The 25,521-nt window shown below is 52.7% G+C and overlaps 1 protein-coding gene across 6 annotated transcripts; it reads right to left on the reverse strand.

Moving 5' to 3' along the window:
- Positions 1-2,021: 2,021 nt before the first annotated feature.
- CCNQ (cyclin Q) lies at positions 2,022-12,361 on the reverse strand. 6 transcript variants are annotated; one of them, XR_004348136.1, is made up of 5 exons: positions 9,020-12,361; positions 7,417-7,549; positions 6,916-7,018; positions 5,978-6,205; positions 2,022-2,456 (listed from the first exon to the last, which is right to left on the reverse strand). XR_004348136.1 is itself a non-coding variant. In XM_032620558.1 (5 exons), the coding sequence occupies exons 1-5, from the start codon at positions 12,239-12,241 to the stop codon at positions 2,427-2,429; spliced, it is 753 nt and encodes a 250-aa protein (XP_032476449.1). In that variant the 5' UTR covers positions 12,242-12,352; the 3' UTR covers positions 2,022-2,426. The 6 variants fall into 6 exon arrangements, 5 of the variants coding, with proteins under 5 accessions (XP_032476449.1, XP_032476452.1, XP_032476451.1 ...); XM_032620558.1 differs by lacking the exon at positions 6,916-7,018 and having other exon boundaries at positions 2,022-2,516; positions 9,020-9,203; positions 12,124-12,352; XM_032620561.1 differs by lacking the exon at positions 6,916-7,018 and having other exon boundaries at positions 9,020-9,203; positions 12,124-12,351.
- Positions 12,362-25,521: the final 13,160 nt, after the last annotated feature.

Raw genomic sequence — 25,521 nt, forward strand, 5'->3', positions numbered from 1 at the left:
GCACAGGCCTATCTCTGTGTCTCTCTCCTCTTCTTATAGACAGCAGGCATATTGGACTAGGGTCACCCTACTCCCGTAGAATCGCATCTTACCTTGACAACACCGCAAAGACTATTTCCAAATAAGGTCCCATTCCGGGGCTTAGGATGTGAACGTGTCTTTGGGGGACACCACTCCCCATCCCAGCTGGAAAAGAAGAGATGGGTCGAGCCCCACATAGAACCTGCTTTGCCCCCTCCTTCCTCTGGTTTGACAGGCCGAGGAAGGATCAAACATTTATCACTTTACAGTAATTAAGACGTGCTCTGGAATGAAAAGCTCCTGGAAGCTTCAGGTTCTAGTAAATCTTATCTCAATCTCTCCTTTTTGAACCTAAAATAAAGGAGATGGAAGGTTGTATATCTTTAATCCATACTATCTTTTATAAAAGCCTCAGTAATAGGAAGCCAAAGCAAACAAAAGGAAACCACCCTGCACCAGGTTTTAATTCATAGTCTGTGGCTGAACTGTCCTTACAAAGCACAAAGCACAGCTGGCCGTGTCACGTATTCCTTAAAAGTGTCACATACGTCCCGATACCTATCCTTATCTCTGTTCCAATGACAACACACACTGAAGGTGGGGCTCACAGCCTTAGCGGCATCAGGAAGACACACAGATGACCCCTGAGTGACAAGCACTGAGCTGACAGGCCCAGAGGCCAGCACACAAAGCCAGCGAGTCCCCAGGGCAGTGTGACAGGCACACACATGGGTGGAGGGATTTCAAATAGCAGTGAGCAGTCACAGTCTGAAGTTGTTTGGTCCAACCTGCTTGATTTACATAGTGGGAAACTGAGTCCCATCGAGAGACTGATACCTGGTAATGGTGAGAGGAAACTCAGGGCCACAGAAACTCCAGAGAGGCTGCTGTCAGCCCCGCAGCCCAGAGCTCGCCCTGTTAAGCACGGTGGCTCTCGGCTGGAGTGGGGACACCAAGGGCAGTGCTAGGCCACATGGGGCAGGCAAGGCCGGGGTGGGGGGCAGCTGGGTCCAGCCTGCGGGGAGGAAAGGGGTGATGGAGGCAAGGTGCTTTTTAAAAAGCACGAAGCAGAAAGGACTGGCAAGAGAGCCGAAGCCGCCCTCAGAGGCCTGCCAGCCAGGCCCCTCACCCTCCACTGTCCGCGCTCAGAGCCCCGGCCCTGTGCTCTGGCACAGACTCTGTCATCAAAGAGTACCCAGTTGAGCTGGAAAGGGCACAGTGGAAGAGGGGACACTTACTCATATCCTTCACCCTAAAGACAAATAACACAATCACTTTGCAAACTCCAGCAAGCCCTACTGCCTGACTTGTCACCCATGAGCGGCCCCTCCCTGTGCCCCTCACCCAGTGGACCCTGGGCGTGCCAACCAGCCCCCATACCTGTGGGTGCCAGAGGGCATGGTGGCCAGTGGCCAGAGCCTGCGCTCCCCTGGTGACAACCTCGCAAATGTGGTGAAGTGCCTGGGACGGTCCCCCAGCCCCCACGCCATCATGTGTTGAAGGATGGTCCTACCAGCGTGCGTCCTACCAACCGCCCAGGCTGGCCTCTTTCCCCCAGGGCACACCCAAGAGCAGTCCTTCCCGAAGCAGTGCCATTTGAGTGGGAGTCGGGGGGCGGGGCACGGCTCTGAGATTCCCCAGACTCGGCATCTTGACTCACTCTCTTGGCCTTAATAAAAAGTTGTAACTTTCTAGATACATTTTGGTCTTCTTGAACTCAGATGATACTCCCTAATCCCTCTTTCCAAGATGTAACTTCACTCGCCAAGCAGAATGATTGCCAAGCCCTGCAAGGGTCCCAGCAGAGGAGGGAGGACACGTGGGCCCTTCTAGGGGACGTCATTGTGACACGGGCACACACTGTGCCATCCTACCTTCCGGAAGCGGTGGAGGGCCTACCCCAGGCACTTCCACCTGGAGAGCCTTTGAGGGGAAATCGAGTCTGGACGGCACCCACAAGCCCCCCAGGGCAGCACGGGCTAGAGAGCAAACACCGGGTGTCCCAGTTCATTTGTATCTTTTATTACACAAAATAAAGTTCCATCTATGTTACACATTAATTCATTCTATAAATCAGGCTTTTAAAAAATCCCCAGGGGCTCAGTCCCATCCTTTCTTTGATTTTCCTTCCGACGACGTCACCCTCCACGGCAGTCAGGTCCTCTCAAAGGACAAAAGCAGACGCGGCGCCTGGCCTCGGCAGCCCCTCGCGGTGAACTCCAAGCCCGCCCGCTGAAGGCGTGGCTCCTGTCACTGTCCAGACCACGGCTGCCGGGGACAGTCATCGCCTTCACCAGCCCTTCCAGCTGGTCCTCTGGGGGCCGGCGTTCACGGCCCTGTGGCGGTGCCATCCCCAGGCTGCCGAGCGTCACGGACTTCTCTTTGGGCAGGCCTGGACCAGGGCCTTAGGGGATCTCTGTGTCCATGGTATAAATCTGAATGAGATCAGACACAATGTTATCAATGATTGGCTTGGTAAGGTCTTCACTAAACACCTAGAAAGGAGAAGGAAAACAGGTTCCGGTTAGACTCCCTCTCCGTTAAACAAGGCACCCGCCACTAAGCACAGAATCACAGTGCACAGGGGTGGGGGATGGCGTGGGGACTCGGCTATTGGAAACGAGGGTGGCTCTCTGCACAGCCGGTTCAGGTCCAGCCTGCCGAGGCTGATCACAAAGCAGAGAACATTCCAGATGGAAGAGGCTGTGGTGATCATCCAACTCATACAGGAGAGGGGACTTGTCCTGGGTTACATGGGAAGCTGGTGACAGGCTCCTGCCTCCCCCTGGTCCACAGTCTCTGGGTATGGGAGCAGGGGTGGGAGTTCATTTCCAGAAATAGGCTAGGTCTCCTGGACCCCACTCTACCCTAGGCCAACCCCTAGGGAACACGTGGACCTGCTCTCTAGCCTGGACCAGAACGTGTCTTTTTTTTTTTTTTTTTTTGGCCACGCTGCACAGCTTGCTGGATCTTAGTTCCCCGACCAGGGATTGAACCCGGGCCCCGGCAGTGAGAGCACTGAGTCCTAACCACTGGGCCGCCGGGGAAGTCCCCAGACCGCCGCTTGACTGTGCCACAGAGCTTATAAAATTGCAACGTGAGTCCCCAGGGGCCCAAATGAAGAGGGCTTAACTCTGCACGTTCCCAAGGAAGGTCCAGTCCTGGCCTGGCTCCTGGGAGGGGAACTCTAGGCCCCTGCCTGATGAGAGGGTCTCGGTTTGCCCAGGGCCAAGGGACCTGGGAGCTCATATCTGGTCTCTCCTGGACCTGTCCTCCGTTCCTTTTTATCTTTGCTGATTTCAACCTGTACCCTTCCCCGGTAACTAAGCCGAACTCCCATAACCACGAGCATAACGGCTTTTCTGAACTCTGTGAGTCCTCTCGGCAGCACAGCAAGCCTGAGACCCCTGATGACACGGCAAGTAAAAAGCAAAACAAGGAGCACTTGGTCGGATGCCGTGGCCCCCGGGCCGGGGGGTGCTGCCTGGGGAATCAAGGTACCATGAAGGTCAAGGCCCAGGGCTGAGCTGGGGCAAAAGCTGGACCTGAGTCCACCCTCCTGCATGGCCACCAAAGGAAGCGTGAACTCTCCACAGGCTGTCACTTCAGGTGGGAGATAGTGACCTGGAAACAGCCCCTCCCTCGACCACTGGCTCAGGAAGATCAGCCGTCACCCCCTGGACTCCGGTTGGAAAATAAATACTTCAGAAATACAGGCTTGCATAGCACAGGGAGATCAGCTCAGTGCTCTGTGACCACCTAGAGGGGTGGGATAGGGAGGGTGGGAGGGAGGGGGACGCAAGAGGGAAGAGATATGGGGACATATGTATATGTATAACTGATTCACTTTGTTATAAAGCAGAAACTAAAACACCATTGGAAAGCAATTATACTCCAATAAAGATGTTAAAAAAAAAAAAAAAGAAAAGAAATACAGGCTTGCTTGTCAGGGTCCACTAGCTGTATGCTCTTGGAGACCCCAAGCCAAGAAATGACCGCTAAAATGTAGTCCGGGGCTGGGACTTCCCCGGTGGCACAGTGGTTAAGACTGTGCGCTCCCAATGCAGGGGGCCCGGGTTCGATCCCTGGTCAGGGAACTAGATCCCACATGCGAGCTGCAACTAAGGAGCCCGCCTGCCGCAACTAAGACCCGGCGCAGCCACGTAAATAGATAAATATTTTTTTTAAAAAAAGTAGCCCAGGGCCAAAAGCTGGAAACAATCCAAGTGTCCCTCATGGAGGAACGAACCGACATGACGCGGTCCAGCCACACCACGGAACAGGACTCGGCCTCCAAAAGATGGGGATTCCGACACCCGCTACAACTCGCTACTGCTTTAGAGCCAGAGCCTCATCCACCCAGAGGCCCGAAGCACCTGGGCACAAACGGCCGCCCCGCTGCCACCGCTGCCACGCTCGATGAGCAGTAAGAATGTCTCACGATTTAGAGGCAGCACCTCGGGGCTGGGCAGGCGGCTCGTCAGCAGCCACTCAGCACCAAGAAGCGGCCCTCACGTGCCCAAAGGATGCCCGGCCGCTCCCGTGCACGGAACTCGGAGCCACCCGGAAAGACAAGAGCGAGCGAAGCGCGGGCGTAGCGTCCAGAGGGGCGGCCTCGTCCAGGAGAACGATTGCTGGGCACGTGTGTGTCGCCCAGAAAAGAGGCCCGTGGCGGAGCCGCTCTCCGTGCTCTCCTCTCACGAGGGGTGAGGGGTGGCGGCCCAGAGCGGGAGGCAGAGGTTGCTGCGGCAGCTCCAGCCCCGGTCACCGTCAGGAACAAGCGAAGAGAAAGGAGAGCAGGGAGGACACGCAGAGGAAAGTCAGCCCAGGACGGGCCAGGAAGCAGCGGCCCCTTGCACCGCCACCTGATTCAACAGAGTGGGGACCTTGGGCTCACGTGATCTGGAAGTCCCCAAGAAGCCCGGCACGGAGCAATGCTTTTGTCCACGCAGCCGCCCTTTGCCCCCCACCTGCCCAGACACCGATGAAGCAGACAAGGTCCCTGGCCTTGGGGTGCGGTGGGGGGCTGGGGGGCAGACAGGCAATACAGGACAGTGAATCACAGAAAGAAGCTGTGAGCTCCCAGGAAGGGCGAGCAGGCCGGGGGAGGGAGCCTCAGGAAGGGGGAGGGCAGCCACTGTGGGTTCGCGTGGGAGGGGTGGTGCCCAAAAAGGAGGAGCCTTCCGTCACCTCAAAGTCTGCTTACATGGAATCTCATTGTAGGACAAGGAGGGACAAAGGTATCATGAAGAGAGGGCCGGCAAACTTCAAGTACAGGAAAGGAAAAACGGAGAATGATGTCAAAATCCCATTTTAAGGAACGGTGGGACTACCCAGGGAAACCCGCTAGAACTGCAGCCTTTCTGACAGACACACTTCACCCAGCTCTCGACAAACCGCTCTCAGCATTCAGTACGTCTCGGGGAGGCGGGGTGTCATCTGTCTTATCTATCTATGCATCCACCCACCCATCTATCATCCAACTACCTCCTTTTCCATCATCTCTCCATCCCACCATCCACCATCACCTATCCATCCACACATCATCTATCTACCTACCTACCAACCGCTGTCTTTTTAGAGCACCCCCTGTACGTCTTCTGACGTGAAGCCAGACTTATTAACCTCGGATCTACGACAAGCTCCCACTCAGTTCAAAAAAAGTGCTTGGTTGGCCTCAGTAGTTCTCAGCCAGGGGCGATCCCTATCCCGAGGCACTTGGCAACGTCTGGCGCTGTCCTGCTCCTACATCCGACCCTGAACGTCCGCGGTGTCGAGGGCGAGAGCCTGCCTTAGACTATTAGGACAGAGTAGCCTCAAGCTTCAAGGTTCCCAAGTAGCCCGTATCTTTCTTTGTGGATAATTACTACAAAGAAATGTGACACCAGGTACAGGGACCTCAGGCAGAGAAGAGGGGGACACACGCCAAGGGGGACTGCCAACGCAGTCACCTCACCTGCCACCATGGCTTCTCGGCCTCGGCCTCAGCGGGCACCTCGACCCCATAGGCCTGCAGGGCCAGGTGGAGCACCGCCACGGCTATGTGCTGAGCCTGGAACCGGAGGCACAGCCCCCCGTGGTAGCTGTCGCGCAGCAGGGCCCAGGCGGTGATGGAGACGGGGCTCCGCTGCCAGCTGTAACGGTTCAGCCAGTTCTTGACGGACAACAGGTAGTGGAGCAGGTACTGCAAAGACACGCCAGTCAGCTGGCCCCCCGTCACCTGCCTCCTTTACTGTGAGCCTGCGGCCTGTCTGCCCACCAGCCACTCTCCCCTAAGTGTCACGATGTGTGTACGCCACAGATCGGATATGTCGCCTCCCGGTGTCACTGGAAAAAAGCCCCAGTGCCTTCCACAGGCCTTGCCCCACCCTCCTGCCAGGTTCACCTCCAGCCCCGCCGCGGTCCCCTCAGGCCCGCCTGCTCTCAGCCTCCAGGCCCGGCTCCCAAAACCCACTCGGCCGCTCTCCATGGCCACCCCGCCACTGTCCCTCTCCGTCAACGTGGCCCTGTGCCGGCCACCATCAGCGATCATTCTCCTCATGCCCGTGGCCCAGCTCAAACATTAAAACTCCAGAAACGGCGCCCCGATGTGCACGACAGGGCAAGGCACCCACAGTCCAGCCTGAGGCTAGGGGCCAGCCAGACACCGGACACTGGCTCTCGGGGCGCCAGGGCCTCTGAATGCCCTCCAGCTCGGCCGTCTGTCAGCTCCCCCTCTGCCCGAACACCACTCTCTCCTGAGCCCACGGGGAGTGCCACTGAGGAGAGCAGCCCTGCACCGCACGCCGACAGAAAACACTACGGCTTGGAATCTCCACCAGCGGCTCTGGGACTAGGGAGGCGGTCGGGAAGGCACACGTCCCAAGCCCCCCCACCCGCCTCTCTGCAGGCCACCTTTCCAGCTGTCCACAGGGTCCTTCCGAGTGCTCTAAGGGTTCACGTGCCCCTTCTGCTGCTTTCTGAAGCAATTCTTCTGTTGGGACGAACGCACTCCTAGCTGTGAACGGTGAGTGACCAGGCTTTTCTCGTGGGTTCGTACGCACAGCTGAGCTGGCACTGAGCTCTGAGGCGGGGCAGCAACTCCTGGCACAGGGACTCGGCAGGTCAGGAAATGGGCCCTGCCTCCCCGTGGCTCAGTGAACAAATAATTCATACGGGTCTGGGGACGGGCACGGGCTTCAGAGGGCACGCGGATCCTGGCTCGCAGCCACAGCCGAGCGGGCGGAAAGGCAGCAGCTGAAATTAGAGCTGCCTGACGGACCCCGAGAGTGGCGACGGGCGAGGCTGCCCGAGCCGGTCACTGCTTCTCCCCAGGGCCCCGCGTGGCTCCAGGCTCAGGGGGCTGCAAGTAGCTTCGTGCCTCTGGGAACTGTCGGCGACCCCCCCAGCACATACCTTGTGAGGGTGCTGGAAGGAGACCTGGAAACGCAGAACCCTCAGTACGAGCAGCTCACACTGCACGATGCTATCCCGGAGCTCCCAAAAGCGTGAGTCCAGTTCCAAGGGCTCGCTGTCCGGGTGGAAGTACCTGTGCAGAGAAACAACACAGCTGACAGCAGAAGTGGGTGGCCCCAGGAGCGCCCAGTCGTGGGATACCCAGAGGCAACGCCAGGGCCCCTGTGCTCTTGATCGGCACAGGTCACCATCAACCACTCTCCACCTACAGGTGTACGTATGCCATACAAACGGTAACCAGAGAGGAAAGAAGCCACTTCTAGCGTTAGCCCCATGGCTGTCCCACCTCCTCAGCAGGACGTCGAGTGTAAAGATGGGCTCTCTGCAGTGTCTCCTGAGGAACAGTCTTTGCACCCGGGGCGGCGATGCCCCGGGCTCTCACTCTGGGCCCAAGGAAGGCATTTGAACACAAGAATGATGCCCTCAGAAACGTAAATGTATTTTAGCTTTCCATTTTGTTTCATTCCAGATCTTTGTGTCCTTATTTACACCTTATTTGTCCACAACACTCCCACCTATGCAAGATCACCAAGCTGTGCGGGAATGGGATACACACTCAAGTGACCCCAGTTCTCTGCCGCTGACTCACCCTTCCCGGCCCCTCCCTCTTCTTCCGATCTCCCCACAGAACCACACCGGGCGCCAACGTCCTATTAGAGCGCCCCACGGTTTCCCCTGGTGCCCGCCCACCCTCCCCGCCGGGGCCCTGGCAATGACAGGTGGACTCCGGCTGCCCTTCCGCGGTTCCCTCCCCTGTTTTTCTCCTACTCTTTCGAGGTACACCGTGAACCTGTCATGTTTACGCGGTGGGGAGTGCTTTTCTGTTAACTGTTTCTTAAAAGAGAAGCAGCACAAAATAGTTTTCTCCCCTAACGATTAGAGTTCCTGGAAAGGCTATGACGCACTAACTTTCCATAAATTGCTTCCTCCCAGGCCCCAGGACCTCGGCACAGCCCGCCCAGCCGGCTGGAGCCCCGTGTCCTTCCCCAACAGGAACACGGCTGCTTGGGCCCAGGACTCTGCGAGAGACACTCCTGAGCAACTCTGACCATGTTTCCACACCATCTAAACAGGACAGCGGCCCCAGAACCCAACTGGCTCCATCCATCCTGTCCAAGATCCCACGAGAATCTTTTTTTTTTTTTAGAATAGAATTTGATCTTTCATTTATTGTTTAACATCCTTATTGGACTACGGTTGCTTTACAATGGTGTGTCAGTTTCTGCTGGACCACAAACTGAATCAGCTGTCCGTACACACTCTGCTCCAGCTGTGCCCGCGTGCGACGCTAGGGACACCCTCCTTCCCACCCCGCTCTGCACCCCATCTGGCCTCTGAGGTTCCCCAAAATCTGGCCCCAGCTTCTCTCGTACAGGTGCCCCTAGGCTCCTGGCTCACCCCTGCCTTTGCTGTTACTGCTCCCGGCCCCAGTTCACGGCCACCCAGGTGCCTCCTCCTTAGTTGGACTGCTGCCGCCTGGGGGGCAGGGCCTAGTGAGATCCTTCCCTGGCCTCCCATTCACGGGGACACCAGAAGCGGCTACCTGTTGGAAACGTTGATGATGTCACGAGTGCGCAGGCGCTGTTCCTCCACTTTGCCGGCCAAGTAAAGGGAAGACATGGCCACCAAGTAGGGGTCATAGGCGTCCAGGTCGATCTCGCAGAAGAACTTATGGTATATGGCACAGGCGGTGGCGATGGGGATGGACCGCATCCCTAGCTTGACACCTACCGAGAGAAAGCAGGCAGGGGAGTGCTTCATCCAGGGCTCGCCCCCTGCAAAGTGTGAGGGGAGCCGCCAGGTTGGGCCCTAAGGGTGCACATCCCTGTTCTGACAAGACCGAGAGCTCAGGGCCCAGCTGGCAGGGGCTGCCATGCCTTCCACCGGGTCCTCGACCTGAGGGATTTAGACGCGAGCTTCTCAGACTCTAACGTGCTAACAAGCCCCTGGGGGTCACGCTGGGGTGCAGCATTCCCTTCAGTAGCTCTGTGGGCTCCACGCTTCTCCCAAGCCTCGAGGCCACGCCAGTAGAAGCAAGGCTTCAAACTACTGCACCTGGCATATCCCTTTCTGCACATCTTGAAAAGGAACAAGTTGTGTGTCTGTTTCCACCTTAGCAGGCATTTAACCAGAGGTTGCCCCCACCTCTGCAGCTCACCTAACCAAAATCCTGCCAATGTGACAGGAGGAAAAAAGGTCTCTGAGTATCAAACAGGTGCCGCGAGTCCTGAGGTCATAGTTTAAGATTATACTCAGCACTGGTTTACTAATCCACAGGTTAGCAAAGGCAAGAAAAGCAAAGCAGGGTGACTGCCAAAGGCAACTGCCCGCAGAGCAGGAGAAAGGCCACAGCCAGGCTCGAGGGAGAAGGGAACAGAACTCAAACACCAGAGCATGATGGTTTGATTTAGGGGTTAGAGCCCTAAATCCCCCCGACAGCTCCTAGGGAAATCACCACATTGGGTCAACATCCTCTACCTAAAAAGGTGTATTAGTCCCCCAGAGCTGCTGTAACAAGGCACCACAAACTAAGTGGCTTAAAACAACACATACTTTTTTCTCTTACAATGCCGGTGGTCAGAAGTCCAAAATGAGTCTTAGGGGGCTAAGTTCAAGGTGTCGGCAGGGCTGGTTCCTTCTGGAGGTTCCAGAGGAGAATCCACTCCCTTGCCCTTTCCAACTTCTGAAGCGCCTGCAATCTTTGGCTCACGGCCCTTTCCTCCATCCTCAAAGCCAGCGGTGCGGCATCTTCTAACTCTGCTTCCATCATCACGTAGCCTATCTACTCCTCCTGCCTCTCTCTCTAAGGACGGGTGTGATTATATTGGGCCCACCAGATAACCTAGGATAGCTCCCCGACATCAAGATGCTTAATCCCATCTGCAAAATCTCTTTTGCCACATGAGGTAACAGTCACAGGTTCTGGGAATTAGGATGGGGAAATCTTTGGAGGACCGGTATTCAACCTCACACAGAGGGCAAGGGCATATGCGAAACATTTCAGCATTAGCTTTTAGCATTTAGGTTTTAGCATTTCCAGGTTTAAACTTCAGTTTCATAGACAGTTCCTACATAGGACCCCTCATTCTCAGAGATGTCAGATTAGGTGGTATTACTGCACATGACCCTCCAAGTCTTGCCTTTTATATAGCAAACCCTCAAAGGGTAGCATGCTTCCCTGGTTCACATGGATCCTCCAAGCAGATGTATGGAGTATATGAGGAGGCACTGCCATCCTTCCTTATACACTTTGCAAAACTTCCTGGAAATTAAATGTACAAATCACTGGGATTAGTGGTCCTGCACTATTTTCCCCAGGCTCTGCCCACCTTGACTTGAAAGCGGACTCACCCAACGCCCTCTTCGCCAGAATGTATACAAAGTAACAAAGATCACCCTCTTCGCCAGAATGTATACAAAGTAACAAAGATCGCCCTCTTCGGCAGAATGTATACAAAGTAACAAAGATCGCCCTCTTTGGCAGAATGTATACAAAGTAACAAAGATCGCCCTCTTCGGCAGAATGCATACAAATTAACAAAGATCAACAACAACAGAGCAAACCACTTTTGATGGAAACAGTGTTTCTACCGGAATCCAATTAGCTACATCGCCTCGCCTTCGGAGCTAGAGCACCCAACACCACGGTGTGGATGCCCTGGCCGGGTTCAAAACGTGAGCTGCGCCCCGGCTCCTAGTTGTTTTGTTTTGGGTTTTTTTTTGGGGGGGGGGGGTTGTTTGTTTTTTAAACTTAAATTTGCCAGAGTTCCCTGTATATTTATTTATTTATTTACTGCGTTGGGTTCTTCGTGGCTGCACGTGGGCTTCCTCTAGTTGTGGCGAGCGGGGGCTACTGTTCATTGCGTTGCGCGGGCTTCTCACTGCGGTGGCTCCTCTTGTTGCCGAGCACGGGCTCTAGGCGCGCCGGCTTCACTAGTTACAGCACTGCAGGCCCAGCTCAGCACGGGCTCTAGGCACATGGGCTGTGCTGCTCCTCAGCATGTGGGATCCTCCCGGACCAGAGATCGAACCCGTGTCTCCTGCATTGGCAGGCGGATTCTCAACCACTGCGCCACCAGGGAAGCCCCTGGGTCCTAGATGTGATGGGACCTCGTCAACAAGGTTTGTCAGGAGCCTCACCAAGGGCATATGCTCCAAAAGGCTCCGTGTGACCAGGTGCCAGCCTCCCCGTGTGCTGCGAGGCAGGTGTGTCGAAAGGCGCGGCACGCTCAATCGATATGCAGGCGCCCCGATTCCGCCACCTTCTAGCTGGGGCCTTCTAGTTTCCACATCCTCTCTTTGGACCTACGCGCCCGCCCATGAAATGGCCATGACCGCGTATGCCTCGCAGCTCAAAGCCTAGTATGCAGGGCGTGGCGGAAAGGCAGAGGCCGGTACCCCTAAGCCGAGCCTCCCAGCCTCCGCTAGGGCAGTGCAGGCCCGATCTCTTCCCTCCGCTCAGCCACGCCAGCACCGAATTTGGCGGGTCCCATCTTTCGGGAAGCGGATCCCCGCTACGCCAGCCCCTGCCTGCCTGTTCGGTGCTCCCGCGGCGGGTTGGGGCCAGCTGGGTGAAAGTGCAGCAATGCGGCTCTGGCTCCCACGTCCCGTCCGCGCGGGGCCCGCCCTCTTCCCGGCCGTGGTTACCTGCCTCCATGATGAACCTCGTCACTCGGAAGTGCACCCTCGCCTCGGGTGCTGGCCGCCCCTCCGCGCCTAGTGCCGCATCCCCTCCACCGCAGGTCCCCGGGCCAACTGCTTCCATGAGGTCCCGCCCCAGGGGCCCCGATCCCCCACGGGAAGGAGAAGGGCCCGGACGCGAGGCGGCCGGCTCCCCGGGTGCTCACGGCGGGAGCGGAGATCCCGCCCCGCCCCGGCCGGCCCGCCCGCCCGCCCGCCCGCCAGCCCGCCCGCCCGCCAGCCCGCCAGCCAGCCCAGCCCAGGCCGGCCCGCCCGCCCCAGGGTGGGTAGCTCAGCTGTCCGCCAAAGGCGGGTCCGGCCGAATACGCAGACTCAAGCTCAAGCGCAAGCGCAGAGGCCGAAGGCGCCCGCCCTGTCCCCTAGATGCAGCAAATGTCTCCTTTGGAGCCGACGCCCCGCCCCCGGGAGGCTGACGCCCCGCCTCCTGGAGACTCACGCTCCGCCCTCGCGAGCCGAACGGCGGCAACCGGAACCGGCAGGGTTACTCCTCCAGGGTGAAGTGACGTTACAGTCCTACGATCAGGGCACGAAAATATCACCCTCCCCGGCACCTGAGCTACAAGTCCCTGCGGTCCGACTAAGGTGTGCCTCAGGGCTGGTGGCCCCGCGTGGTTCAGGACGGGGAGAGCTGGCTGTCTGCCAAGCCGCGGCGGGGGCCGGGGGCGGGGGGATCGCTTACCGGAGCTCACATCGGTGTCTCCCAACTAGAGAAGACGTGGGGTTCAATGTCAGTGTTCGTAAAACCCGAATCCAGGTTTGTCGGAGTTTCCCAGACCTACAGATGAGCCCTGAAGGGAATGCTGTGCACGAAATGAGGGCATGAGGGCTGTTTGTGTCAGGGTTTTCCAGGGGCCCAGCATCCCTTGGGGATTTGGTTGCTGCTCGACTTTTCAGCGTGGCAGCACAGTGGGAGCTTAATAAATGTTTGCTGAATGAATGTTGTTGAATGTCCAGCTCACAGTGGCTTCCCACGTTTCGTTTGTGTCTTCCACAAGTAGGAAACTGTGCGTCAGGAGTCAGGCATGTAGAACACCAAAGGCACGCCCAAGCTAGTGACAGACAGTTACTCTGGGCATTCTGTTACAGTCAGACAATTGCTATGATTTGAGAGAGCTGGGAACGCTGAAAGGAAAAAAGCCACCTTTTCCCACCCACCCACTCAGGCCAACCTTAATCTCCCTCCTCAGCCCCCACCCCCCTACTGAGCTCCCCCTCCCCCAGCCCTCTCTCCACACCAGCTGGGTTGGTTTCCTGGCGCGGCTGTAACAAATGACCAGCAACCTACGTGGCTTAAAACAGTAGAACTTTATCCTCACACGATTCTAGAGGCCAGATGTCTGAAATCAAGGTGTCACCAGGACCATACTACCTCCAGCTTCCGGTGGCCCCAGACGCCCCTTGGCTTGTGGCCGCATCACTCCAGTCTCTGCCTCCCTCCTCACGTGGCCTCCTCCCTTGTGTCTGTGTCTCTCCTTTTCTGTCTCTGTCCAGGGCAAGGGGCAGACCCTCTGGGCTGAGTACCTCTGTGTGGGCATGCGTGTGCATGCGTGTGAAGGGGCTTGGGGGCCCCAGCCTCCTGGGCTGCTGACCCCTGTCATGCCTTGAGCACTCTGTCACTGCTGTCTGTCCCTGGGCCGGGAGCAGCGCCACCCTCTCCCCTCCTAAAGGGGCTGTGGGTCTTGGGATATGGGTCCACTGCCTCCGAGCTCCCCACATCTGTGCATGATGCACATGCCCCCCCAACGCACGCACACACAGATGCTCGCACACGAGTCAGACACTCCCCCCACGCACACTCAGGTGCACACGCACGCACACACCCAGATCGTATCACTCTTCCCTCTGGCCCCTGGCCCAGGGGCCTGCCTGTCACCTTCTGGCCCACTGTCTGCTGGTTCAACAGCCCTGCTGGGACCCCTCCTTCTCCCCTGGGCCTTCTGTAGTGTGAGGAGTCTGGGCTCAGCGAGCAATAGGTACCTGCGAATGTGACTCAGGGGAATGACTCAAAGAACACATTAACTTTGAAAGCACTGGGTCATAGGGCACCTCCTGGCAGGCAGCCTGGGCACAGTGGTTGATAAATGAATCATTCACTAGCCACCAATTGGAGCCAGCAAACCTCGAGGCACTGTCTCCTCTCCCACGGGCAAGCCACACCCACCACGGGGACCCTCCCTTCCCTGCCACCTGTCACCACTCCCAAAGGTGGCATCTCCACTCTCATCCCCCCTCCCCTGACCTCACCTGGGGATCATCTCCAGTCCCTGCACAGAGAGGATGATCGACAAAGGCGGGGCGGACTTGATCTCAGAAGAGGACTCTGATATTGGCCAACGCCTCCTTATCTACCCCCTGACTGTGCGCCCTGACACTAAGTAAACCTCAGCCTCCTTCTCCCGAAGGTGCTGTCACCTAACGAGGGAGTGAATGAGTAGGTCACGCTGAAGCTCACAGGATGGGGCAGAGAAGGGGCAGAGGTGTGCAGGGTGCAGAGGAAAGCCTGTGCCCACGTGGTCTTCAAAGGCAGGGGTGATCTCTAAAGTGCCCGCCCTGCCCACCTCATCCCCAGGGGCCTCCACCCGAGGAGTGGTCAGTGGAAGCACAGCCTGGTCCAAGGCCAGCCCTGCCACTTGTCCCTGGAAACTTCTCTTTCCACTGTCACCACTTCATCCCTCCCTCCCCCCTCTCCACTCGCACCTTCCGGGCCAGTGAGGGCAGGTGCTCAAGCCTCCCTCTCCCCATAGGCAAGCCCAGCAGCCTCCCTCTGGGCCCCTCTCCCGGCCCCCACTGCCCTCTGCCCACCCACCCTTCTCAACACCACATCCCTGAAGCCACTCGTGTCCCTGGATCCCACACTCTGCCCTTGGCCCCCACCCCGCATATGGCCCCTGCCACGGGAGACTGTCCTCCCACCCCACCCGCACCCCATCCTCATCTCAGTCTGTTCAGGCTACCATAACAAAACACCACAGACTGGGGGGCTTATAAACCACAGACATTGATTTCTCACTGTTCTGGAGGCTGGAATTCCAAGGTCTAGGTGCCGGCACAGTCGGGTTCTGGGGAGGACCTTCTTCTGGGGTGCAGATAACCAACTTCTCGCTGTGCCCTCACATGGCGGAAGGGGCAAGGGAGCTCTCTGGAGCCTCTTTTTTTTTTTCATATTTATTTATTTGGCTGTATCGGGTCTTAGTTATGGCATGCGGGCTCTCTAGTTGCGGCGGGCAGGCTTAGTTGCCGCGCGGCAGGTTGGATCTTAGTTCCCCGACCGGGGGTCGACCCCACGTCCCCTGGACGTCCTTAACCACTGGACCGCCAGGGAGGTCCCCAGAGCCGCTTTTATAAGGGCCCTAATTCCACAGGGCCCTGCTTCATCACTTCCCAAAGGCCCCACCTCTCGGTACCATCACCTTGGGCCTTCGAACTTCACCATATCAGTTTGGGGGAGGGCCCATTCGGACCATAGCACTCGCCAAGGTCAAGTGTCACCTCTGAGCTGCCTCCCACCCGCCTCTGAAAGTACTTGGATGTCTCACTGCCGACAGCTTGGAAGCCTCATCCCCCCGGTCCCGTCATGCCCCACGACTGGGCAAGCTGATCAGAAAACCCGGGGGGCTCCCTCCTTTGGCACCAGAGGGGAGCTCAAAGCCCACCCAGGAACCCTCACCCCAGCCCCACCCATGACAAAGAACCCCACCAGTCTCCTTTCCGTGCTCGCAAGCCATTTGCCCACCACCTTGGGGGCCTCAGTATCTGAGTAAGGAACCCTTTCAGAGCCTCCTGGTGAGTGTGGACCATCCGTCTCCATATCCAAACCAAATGTGGGTGGGGGGTCCATCCTGTCACCACAGAGTGACCACAACACACGCCTCCCCGCCCCCAAACACTTTCTCCTGGCTCCTCTTCTCCCCTCCCCCATCAGCAGAGCGCCTGGTGAGCCTGTAGCCTTGCCCTCCCCCCACCCCTCCCTCTCCAGACAGAGCGACTTTTGTAAAAGCGAAGTCTGATCAGTGCCCTTCCCTCTCCGAGCCTGCAGGAGCCATACTGGCTGCCAGAACACAGCTCTGTTTACCTGGCAAGTCAGGGCTTGGTTCTATTAAAGAAGGTGGAACTTTCCTCACAAGTGTGGACATTGGTGGGATTACGGTTCTTGGTTAACCTACTGCCTGGGATTATTTCCTTTTGACTAAACGAGTTTTGAGTAAAGACAGACTCAATAGAGAGGAAAATGGAGGGAGCTCTGAGCACACATGAGATCTCATGTGTGGTCAAGATGGGCCTCAGGAGAAGGGCTGAGAGTCGGCGTGAGGGTCAGAAAACGCATCCCAGCTACAGACGTGCACAAACAGATGCTACGAATCAAGAGACAGAAAGTGGATTAGTGGGGGCCAGGGACTGGGTAGCCATGCGGGTGACTGGTAACGAGCACAAGGGTTCTTTGGAAGGGTAGTAAGAATGTTCTGGAATTAGATTGTGGTGATGGATGCACAGCTTACATGAGTGAATGTTACGGTATGTGACTTACATCCCCATAAAGCTGTTATTTAAAAAATTACCATCAGGACTTCCGGGAAGATGGCGGAAGAGTAAGACGCAGAGATCACCTTCCTCCCCACAGATACACCAGAAATACATCTACACGTGGAACAACTCCTACAGAACAGCTACTGAACGCTGGCAGAAGACCTCAGACCTCCCAAACAGCAAGAAACCCCCCCACGTACCTGGTTAGGGCAAAAGAAAAAAATAAACAGAGACAAAAGGATAGGGACGGGTTCTGCACCAGCGGGAGGGAGCTGTGAAGGAGGAAAAGTGTCCACACACTAGGAAGCCTCTTCGCGGGTGGAGACTGCGGGTGGCGGAGTGGGGAGCTTCGAAGCCGCGGAGGAGAGCGCAGCCACAGGGGTGCGGAGGGCAAAGCGGAGAGATTCCCGCACAGAGGATCGGTGCCAACCAGCACTCACCAGCCCGAGAGGCTTGTCTGCTGCCCCGCCGGGGCGGGCAGGCATGGGACCTGAGGCTCGGGCTTCGGTCGGAGCGCAGGGAGAGGACGGCGGTTGGCGGCGTGAACACAGCCTGCAGGGGGGAGGGAGTCCGGGGAAAAGTCTGGACCTGCCGAAGAGGCAAGAGACTTTTTCTGCCCTCTTTATTTCCTGGTGCGTGAGGAGAGGGGATTGAGAGTGCTGCTTAAAGGAGCTCCAGAGACGGGCGCGAGCCGCGGCTAAAAGTGCGGACCCCAGAGACGGGCATGAGACGCTAAGGCTGCTGCTGCCGCACCAAGAAGCCTGTGTGCGAACACAGGTCACTCTCCACACCCCCCTTCCGGGGAGCCTGTGCAGCCCGCCACTGCCAGGGTCCCGGGATCCAGGGACAACTGCCCCGCGCGCCTCAGGCTGGCAACGTCACGCCGGCCTCTGCTGCCGCAGGCGCGCCCCGCACTCCGTGACCCTCCCTACCCCCTGCCTGAGTGAGCCAGAGCCTCCGAATCAGCGACTCCTTGAACCCCATCCTGTCTGAGCAAAGAACAGACGCCCTCCGGCGACCTACACGCACAGGTGGGGCCAAATCCAAAGCTGAGCCCCTGGGAGCTGTGAGAACAAAGAAGAGAAAGGGAAATCTCTCCCAGCAGCCTCAGAAGCAGCGGATTAAAACTCCACAATCAACTTGCTGCACCCTGAATCTGTGGAATACATGAGTAGACAACGAATCATCCCAAATTAAGGAGCCGTGTGGATGAAAGGCTCTTGGTGCTGCAGCCAGGAGTTAGTGCTGTGCCTCTGAGGTTGGAGAGCCAACTTCAGGACACTGGTCCACAGGAGGCCTCCCAGCTGCACATAATATCAAACGGTGAAAATCTCCCAGAGATCTCCATCTCAACACCAGCACCCAGCTTCACTCAACGACCAGCAAGCTACAGTGCTGGACATCCTATGCCAAACAACTAGCAAGACAGGAACACAAGCCCACCCATTAGCAGAGAGGCTGCCTAAAATCATAATAAGGCCACAGACACCCCAAAACACACCCCCAGACGTGCACCTGCCCACCAGACAGACAAGATCCAGCCTCATCCACCACAACACAGGCACTAGTCCCCTCCACCAGGAAACCTACACAACCCACTGAACCAACCTTAGCCACTGGGGACAGACACTAAAAACAACAGGAACTACGAACCTTCAGCCTGCAAAAAGGAGACCCCAAACACAGTAAGATAAGCAAAATGAAAAGACAGAAAAACACACAGCAGATGAAGGAGCAAGATAAAAACCCACCAGACCTAACAAATGAAGAGGAAATAGGCAGTCTACCTGAAAAAGAATTCAGAATAATGATAGTAAAGATGATCCAAAATCTTGGAAATAGAATAGACAAAATGCAAGAAACAGTTAACAAGGACCTAGAAGAACTAAAGATGAAACAAACAATGATGAACAACACAATAAATGAAATGAAAAATACTCTAGATGGGACCAATAGCAGAATAACTGAGGCAGAAGAACGGGTAAGTGACCTGGAAGATAAAAGAGTGGAAATAACTAATGCAGAGCAGAATAAAGAAAAAAGAATGAAAAGAGCTGAGGACAGTCTCAGAGACCTCTGGGACAATATTAAACGCACCAACATTCGAATTATAGGGGTTCCAGAAGAAGAAGAGAAAAAGAAAGGGACTGAGAAAATATTTGAAGAGATTATAGTTGAAAACTTCCCTAATATGGGAAAGGAAATAGTTAATCAAGTCCAGGAAGCACAGAGAGTCCCATACAGGATAAATCCAAGGAGAAATACGCCAAGACACATATTAATCAAACTGTCAAAAATTAAATGCAAAGAAAGCATATTAAAAGCAGCAAGGGAAAAACAACAAATAACACACAAGGGAATCCCCATAAGGTTAACAGCTGATCTTTCAGCAGAAACTCTGCAAGCCAGAAGGGAGTGGCAGGACATATTGAAAGTGTTGAAGGAGAAAAACCTGCAACCAAGATTGCTCTACCCAGCAAGGATCTCATTCAGATTTGAAGGAGAAATTAAAACCTTTACAGACAAGCAAAAGCTGAGAGAGTTCAGCACCACCAAACCAGCTCTACAACAACTGCTAAAGGAACTTCTCTAGGCAAGAAACACAAAAGAAGGAAAAGACCTACAATAACAAACCCAAAACAATTAAGAAAATGGGAATGGGAACATACATATCGATAATTACCTTAAATGTAAATGGTCTAAATGCTCCCACCAAAAGACACAGATTGGCTGAATGGATACAAAAACAAGACGCATATATTTGCTGTCTACAAGAGACCCACTTCAGACTTAGAGACACATACAGACTGAAAGTAAGGGGATGGAAAAAGGTATTTCATGCAAATGGAAACCAAAAGAAAGCTGGAGTAGCAATTCTCATATCGGACAAAATAGACTTTAAAATAAAGACTATTAGAAGAGACAGAGAAGGACACTACATAATGATCAAGGGATCGATCCAAGAAGAAGATATAACAATCGTAAATATTTATGCACCCAACATAGGAGCACCTCAATACATAAGGCAAATACTAACAGCCATAAAAGGGGAAATCGACAGTAACACATTCATAGTAGGGGACTTTAACACGCCACTTTCAGCAATGGACAGATCATCCAAAATGAAAATAAATAAGGAAACACAAGCTTTAAATGATACATTAAACAAGATGGACTTAATTGATATTTATAGGACATTCCATCCAAAAACAACAGAATACACATTTTTCTCAAGTGCTCATGGAACATTCTCCAGGATAGATCATATCTTGGGTCACAAATCAAGCCTTGGTAAATTTAAGAAAATTGAAATTGTGTCAAGTATCTTTTCTGACCACAACGCTATGAGACTAGATATCAATTACAGGAAAAGATCTGTAAAAAATACAAACACATGGAGGCTAAACAATACACTCCTTAATAACGAAGTGATCACTGAAGAAGTCAAAGAGGAAATCAAAAAATACCTAGAAACAAATGACAGTGGAGACACATCGACTCAAAATCTATGGGATGCAGCAAAAGCAGTTCTAAGAGGGAAGTTTATAGCAATACAATCCTACCTTAAAAAACAGGAAACATCTCGAATAAACAACCTAACCTTGCACCTAAAGCAATTAGAGAAAGAAGAACAAAAAAACCCCAAAGTTAGCGGAAGGAAAGAAATCATAAAAATCAGATCAGAAATAAATGAAAAAGAAATGAAGGAAACGATAGCAAAGATCAATAAAACGAAAAGCTTGTTCTTTGAAAGGATAAACAAAATTGATAAACCATTAGCCAGACTCATCAAGAAAAAAAGGGAGAAGACTGAAATCAATAGAATTAGAAATGAAAAAGGAGAAGTAACAACTGACACTGCAGAAATACAAAAGATCACGAGAGATCACTACAAGCAACTCTATGCCAATAAAATGGACAACCTGGAAGAAATGGACAAATTCTTAGAAAGGCACAACGTGCTAAGACTGAATCAAGAAGAAATAGAAAATATGAACAGACCAATCACAAGCACTGAAATTGAAACTGTGATTAAAAATCTTCCAACAAGCAAAAGCCCAGGACCAGGTGGCTTCACAGGCGAATTCTATCAAACATTCAGAGAAGAGCTATCACCTATCCTTCTCAAACTCTTCCAAAATATAGCAGAGGGAGGAACACTCCCCAACTCATTCTACGAGGCCACCATCACCCTGATACCAAAACCAGACAAGGATGTCACAAAGAAAGAAAACTACAGGCCAATATCACTGATGAACATAGATGCAAAAATCCTCAACAAAATACTAGCAAACAGAATCCAACAGCACATTAAACGGATCATACATCATGATCAAGTGGGTTTTATTCCAGGAATGCAAGGATTCTTCAATATATGCAAATCAATCAACGTGATACACCATATTAACAAACTGAAGGAGAAAAACCATGTGATCATCTCAATAGATGCAGAGAAAGCTTTTGACAAAATTCAACACCCATTTATGATAAAAACCCTGCAGAAAGTAGGCACAGAGGGAACTTTCCTCAACATAATAAAGGCCATATATGACAAACCCACAGCCAACATCGTCCTCAATGGTGAAAAACTGAAAGCATTTCCACTAAGATCAGGAACAAGACAAGGTTGCCCACTCTCACCACTCTTATTCAACATAGTTTTGGAAGTTTTAGCCACAGCTAAAAGAGAAGAAAAGGAAATAAAAGGAATCCAAATCGGAAAAGAAGAAGTAAAGCTGTCACTGTTTGCAGATGACATGATACTATACATAGAGAATCCTAAAGATGCTACCAGAAAACTACTAGAGCTAATCAATGAATTTGGTAAAGTAGCAGGATACAAAATTAATGCACCGAAATCTCTGGCATTCTTATACACTAAGGATGAAAAATCTGAAAGTGAAATCAAGAAAACACTCCCATTTACCATTGCAACAAAAAGAATAAAATATCTAGGAATAAACCTACCTAAGGAGACAAAAGACCTGTATGCAGAAAATTATAAGACACTGATGAAAGAAATTAAAGATGATACAAATAGATGGAGAGACATACCATGTTCTTGGATTGGAAGAATCAACACTGTGAAAATGACTCTACTACCCAAAGCAATCTACAGATTCAATGCAATCCCTATCAAACTACCACTGGCATTTTTCACAGAACTAGAACAAAAGATTTCACAATTTGTATGGAAACACAAAAGACCCCGAATAGCCAAAGCAATCTTGAGAACGAAAAACGGAGCTGGACGAATCAGGCTTCCTGACTTCAGACTATACTACAAAGCTACAGTAATCAAGACAGTGTGGTACTGGCACAAAAACAGAAAGATAGATCAATGGAACAGGATAGAAAGCCCAGAGATAAACCCACGCACATATGGCCACCTTATCTTTGATAAAGGAGGCAGGAATGTACAGTGGAGAAAGGACAGCCTCTTCAATAAGTGGTGCTGGGAAAACTGGACAGGTACATGTAAAAGTATGAGATTAGATCACTCCCTAACACCATACACAAAAATAAGCTCAAAATGGATTAAAGACCTAAATGTAAGACCAGAAACTATCAAACTCTTAGAGGAAAACATAGGAAGGACACTCTATGACATAAATCACAGCAAGATCCTTTCTGACCCACCTCCTAGAGAAATGGAAATAAAAACAAAAATAAACAAATGGGACCTAATGAAACTGCAAAGCTTTTGCACAGCAAAGAAAACCGTAAACAAGACCAAAAGACAACCCTCAGAATGGAGAAAATATTTGCTAATGAAGCAACTGACAAAGGATTAATCTCCAAAATTTATAAGCAGCTCATGCAGATTAATAACAAAAAAACAAACAACGCGATCCAAAAATGGGCAGAAGACCTAAATAGACATTTCTCCAAAGAAGATATACAGACTGCCAACAAACACATGAAAGAATGCTCAACATCACTAATCATTAGAGAAATGCACATCAAAACTACAATGAGATATCATCTCACACCAGTCAGAATGGCCATCAACAAAAAATCTACAAACAATAAATGCTGGAGAGGGTGGGGAGAAAAGGAAACCCTCCTGCATTGTTGGTGGGAATGGAAATTGATACAGCCACTGTGGAGAACAGTATGGAGGTTCCTTAAAAAACTACAAATAGAACTACCATATGACCCAGCGATCCCACTACTGGGCATATACCCTGAGAAAACCATAATTCAAAAAGAGTCATGTACCAAAATGTTCATTGCAGCTCTATTTACAATAGCCCAGAGATGGAAACAACCTAAGTGTCCATCATCGGATGAATGGATAAAGAAGACGTGGCACATATATACAATGGAATATTACTCAGCCATAAAACGAAACGAAATTGAGCTATTTGTAATGAGGTGGATAGACCTAGAGTCTGTCATACAGAGTGAAGTAAGTCAGAAAGAGAGAGACAAATACCGTATGCTAACACATATATATGGAATTTAAGGGGAAAAAATGTCATGAAAAACCTAGGGGTGAAACAGGAATAAAGACACAGACTTACTAGAGAATGGACTTGAGGCTATGGGGAGGGGGAAGGGTAAGCTGTGACAGTGAGAGAGAGGCATGGACATATATACACGACCAAACGTAAGGTAGATAGCTAGTGGGAAGCAGCCGCATAGCACAGGGAGATCAGCTCAGTGCTTTGTGACCGCCTGGAGGGGTGGGATAGGGAGGGTGGGAGGGAGGGAGACACAAGAGGGAAGAGATATGGGAACATATGTATATGTATAACTGATTCACTTTGTTATAAAGCAGAAACTAACACACCATTGTAAAGCAGTTATACACCAATAAAGATGTTAAAATGAAAAAAATAAAATAAAATAAAATTTAAAAATTACCATGCACAACTGTGCCAGCAAGGACAAAACCCTCTGGTGGGTAAAAGGGGTTTCAAAGAAGAGCCAGAAGACGGGCCAGCAAAGAAAGTCAGAGGGTGGAGCAGAGCCGGCGGAAGGACCGTGCCCTGTTTCTGGAGCCAGGGAGCTCTTCAAAGACAAGTGAACTCACAGACCCTCAAAGTCCCGAAGTGGGGTTTATGATGTCAGTTTTGAACCACGGCACTCTGCTTCTCCTTGGGGAGGGGAGCTTGGTGGATTGTTGGAGATAGGGGAGCACCCAGGCCTGGGGATGCTCACGCTCCCACACACCCAGGATCCGCCAGCCAGAGTGGGGGCTTATGGGGACATCTTGACCCGAGTCCGTCTCACAGGTGACCTCCTTAACCCACAGGCCATATGAAGGCGGAGGCAGGGCTTAGAGTGATGTGGCCGCGGCCGAGTGATGCCTGGAACCACCAGATGCTGGGAGAGACGCAGAAGGGTCCTTCCCTAGAGCCTCCAGAAGGAGCACAGCCCTGCCAACCCCTTGATTTCAGATGTCTGGCCTCCAGATGGCAGAGAATCCATTTCTGTTGTTGAAGTCACCGAGTTTGTGAGCATCTGTGGGCCCCTCACAGGCTCTGCTGGTGGAGGGAAGAGGGCCTGAGGAGGCATAACCTCTACCCCAGGGAGTCGGGAAATAAAAGAGATGAAAAGACTGTAGATGAAGGAATCAGATCCAAGAAGGTCAGGTGGCTTCTCAAGGCCACGCAACACGTGAGTGCCACTCCAAACGGGGGGCTTTTAGCTCCTGGAGCAGTTTTTTCCCTGCCATCCTGAGTGGCCCCCACTGAGGTTAGAAAGTGAAATTCTCACCACTTTTCTCGTCCTTGCTAGGCCCCTCTCTCCTGTGTGCCTCTCTAGCTCCAGCAGAGCCCTTCCTGTGTTTGGGATCGCCAAGGCTCAGGGCCAGACCCATTGCCATCCCCACCCTCCAGCTGGCTTCCTCACTGCCATATTTTTGGCCATAGGGAGAGCGCAGCCCAGATTTTACTCACGTGCCCACCATCATTTGACCAAGTCTGTCTCTAAGGGTCTAAGTCCAGAGGGAGAATCTGGCTGGATGAGCCTCATTTATGAACACACCCTTCCGAAACAGGAAGCCACCTTTGGTCAAATCAGCTGCAGGGGTGCAGGGAGGTGTCCAATGTCTGTTCACGTTGGAAGGAGTGTGGGACACCCATTTGGCAGGGTCACTCTAAGGGCACCCGAGCCCACGGCCTCAGGTGTCACACTTTGTGCACCGCCCCCATACACCCAGAAAGGGACTCAGGGAAAAGGATGAGGTGAGGTCAGCCAGAGATCTTGTCTTTGCTATTTGTTCACTGGGCAAGGAAATCAAGCCCTCAACTCTCTTGGCAGACAGTCAATAGAGATGGTCTAAATTGCTAGATGAAGAAATAGCTGGGGAAGCCAGTTGTCTGGTGATGTGGAGGCAACTATCAGAAGAGTTACGGTATTAGGCTGAAGGCAAAAGCAAATGAAGTAATGACAAAGCGCATCCAGGCTGGAAAGGGAGCGATAAAACTACCTGTATGCACAGATGACACAATCTTATATAGAGCAAATCCTAAGAAAGACACACACACACACACACACACACACACACACAACTATTAGAGCTAATAAATGAGTCCAGCAAACTTGTAGTATACAAGATCAGTATATAAGAATCAACTGTATTTCTATACACTATCGATGAACAAACCAAAATGAAATTAAGACAACAGTTCTATTTATAAAAGCATCAGGTGAATAACATACCTAGGAATACATTTAACAAAAGGAGGGCAAGACTTGTACTACAACATACTCTTGAAAGACATTAAAGAGGATTTAGGGACTTCCCTGGTGGCACAGTGGTTAAGAATCCGCCTGCCAATGCAGAGTTCACAGGTTCGAGCCCTGGTC

This window comes from Phocoena sinus, chromosome X (genome assembly GCF_008692025.1).
Source record: "Phocoena sinus isolate mPhoSin1 chromosome X, mPhoSin1.pri, whole genome shotgun sequence".
Classification (NCBI taxonomy): domain Eukaryota; kingdom Metazoa; phylum Chordata; class Mammalia; order Artiodactyla; family Phocoenidae; genus Phocoena; species Phocoena sinus.

Bases quoted from the DNA above. Each gene is read 5' to 3' on its own strand.
- CCNQ (XM_032620558.1), bottom strand. From the start codon at position 12,241: ATGGAAGCAGTTGGCCCGGGGACCTGCGGTGGAGGGGATGCGGCACTA. The intron at 7,550-9,019 runs GTAGCCGCTTCT...TTCTCTGCACAG, and splicing joins ATCATCAACGTTTCCAACAG to GTACTTCCACCCGGACAGCG. The intron at 6,206-7,416 runs GTATGTGCTGGG...GTGTCTTTGCAG, and splicing joins CCTTCCAGCACCCTCACAAG to TACCTGCTCCACTACCTGTT.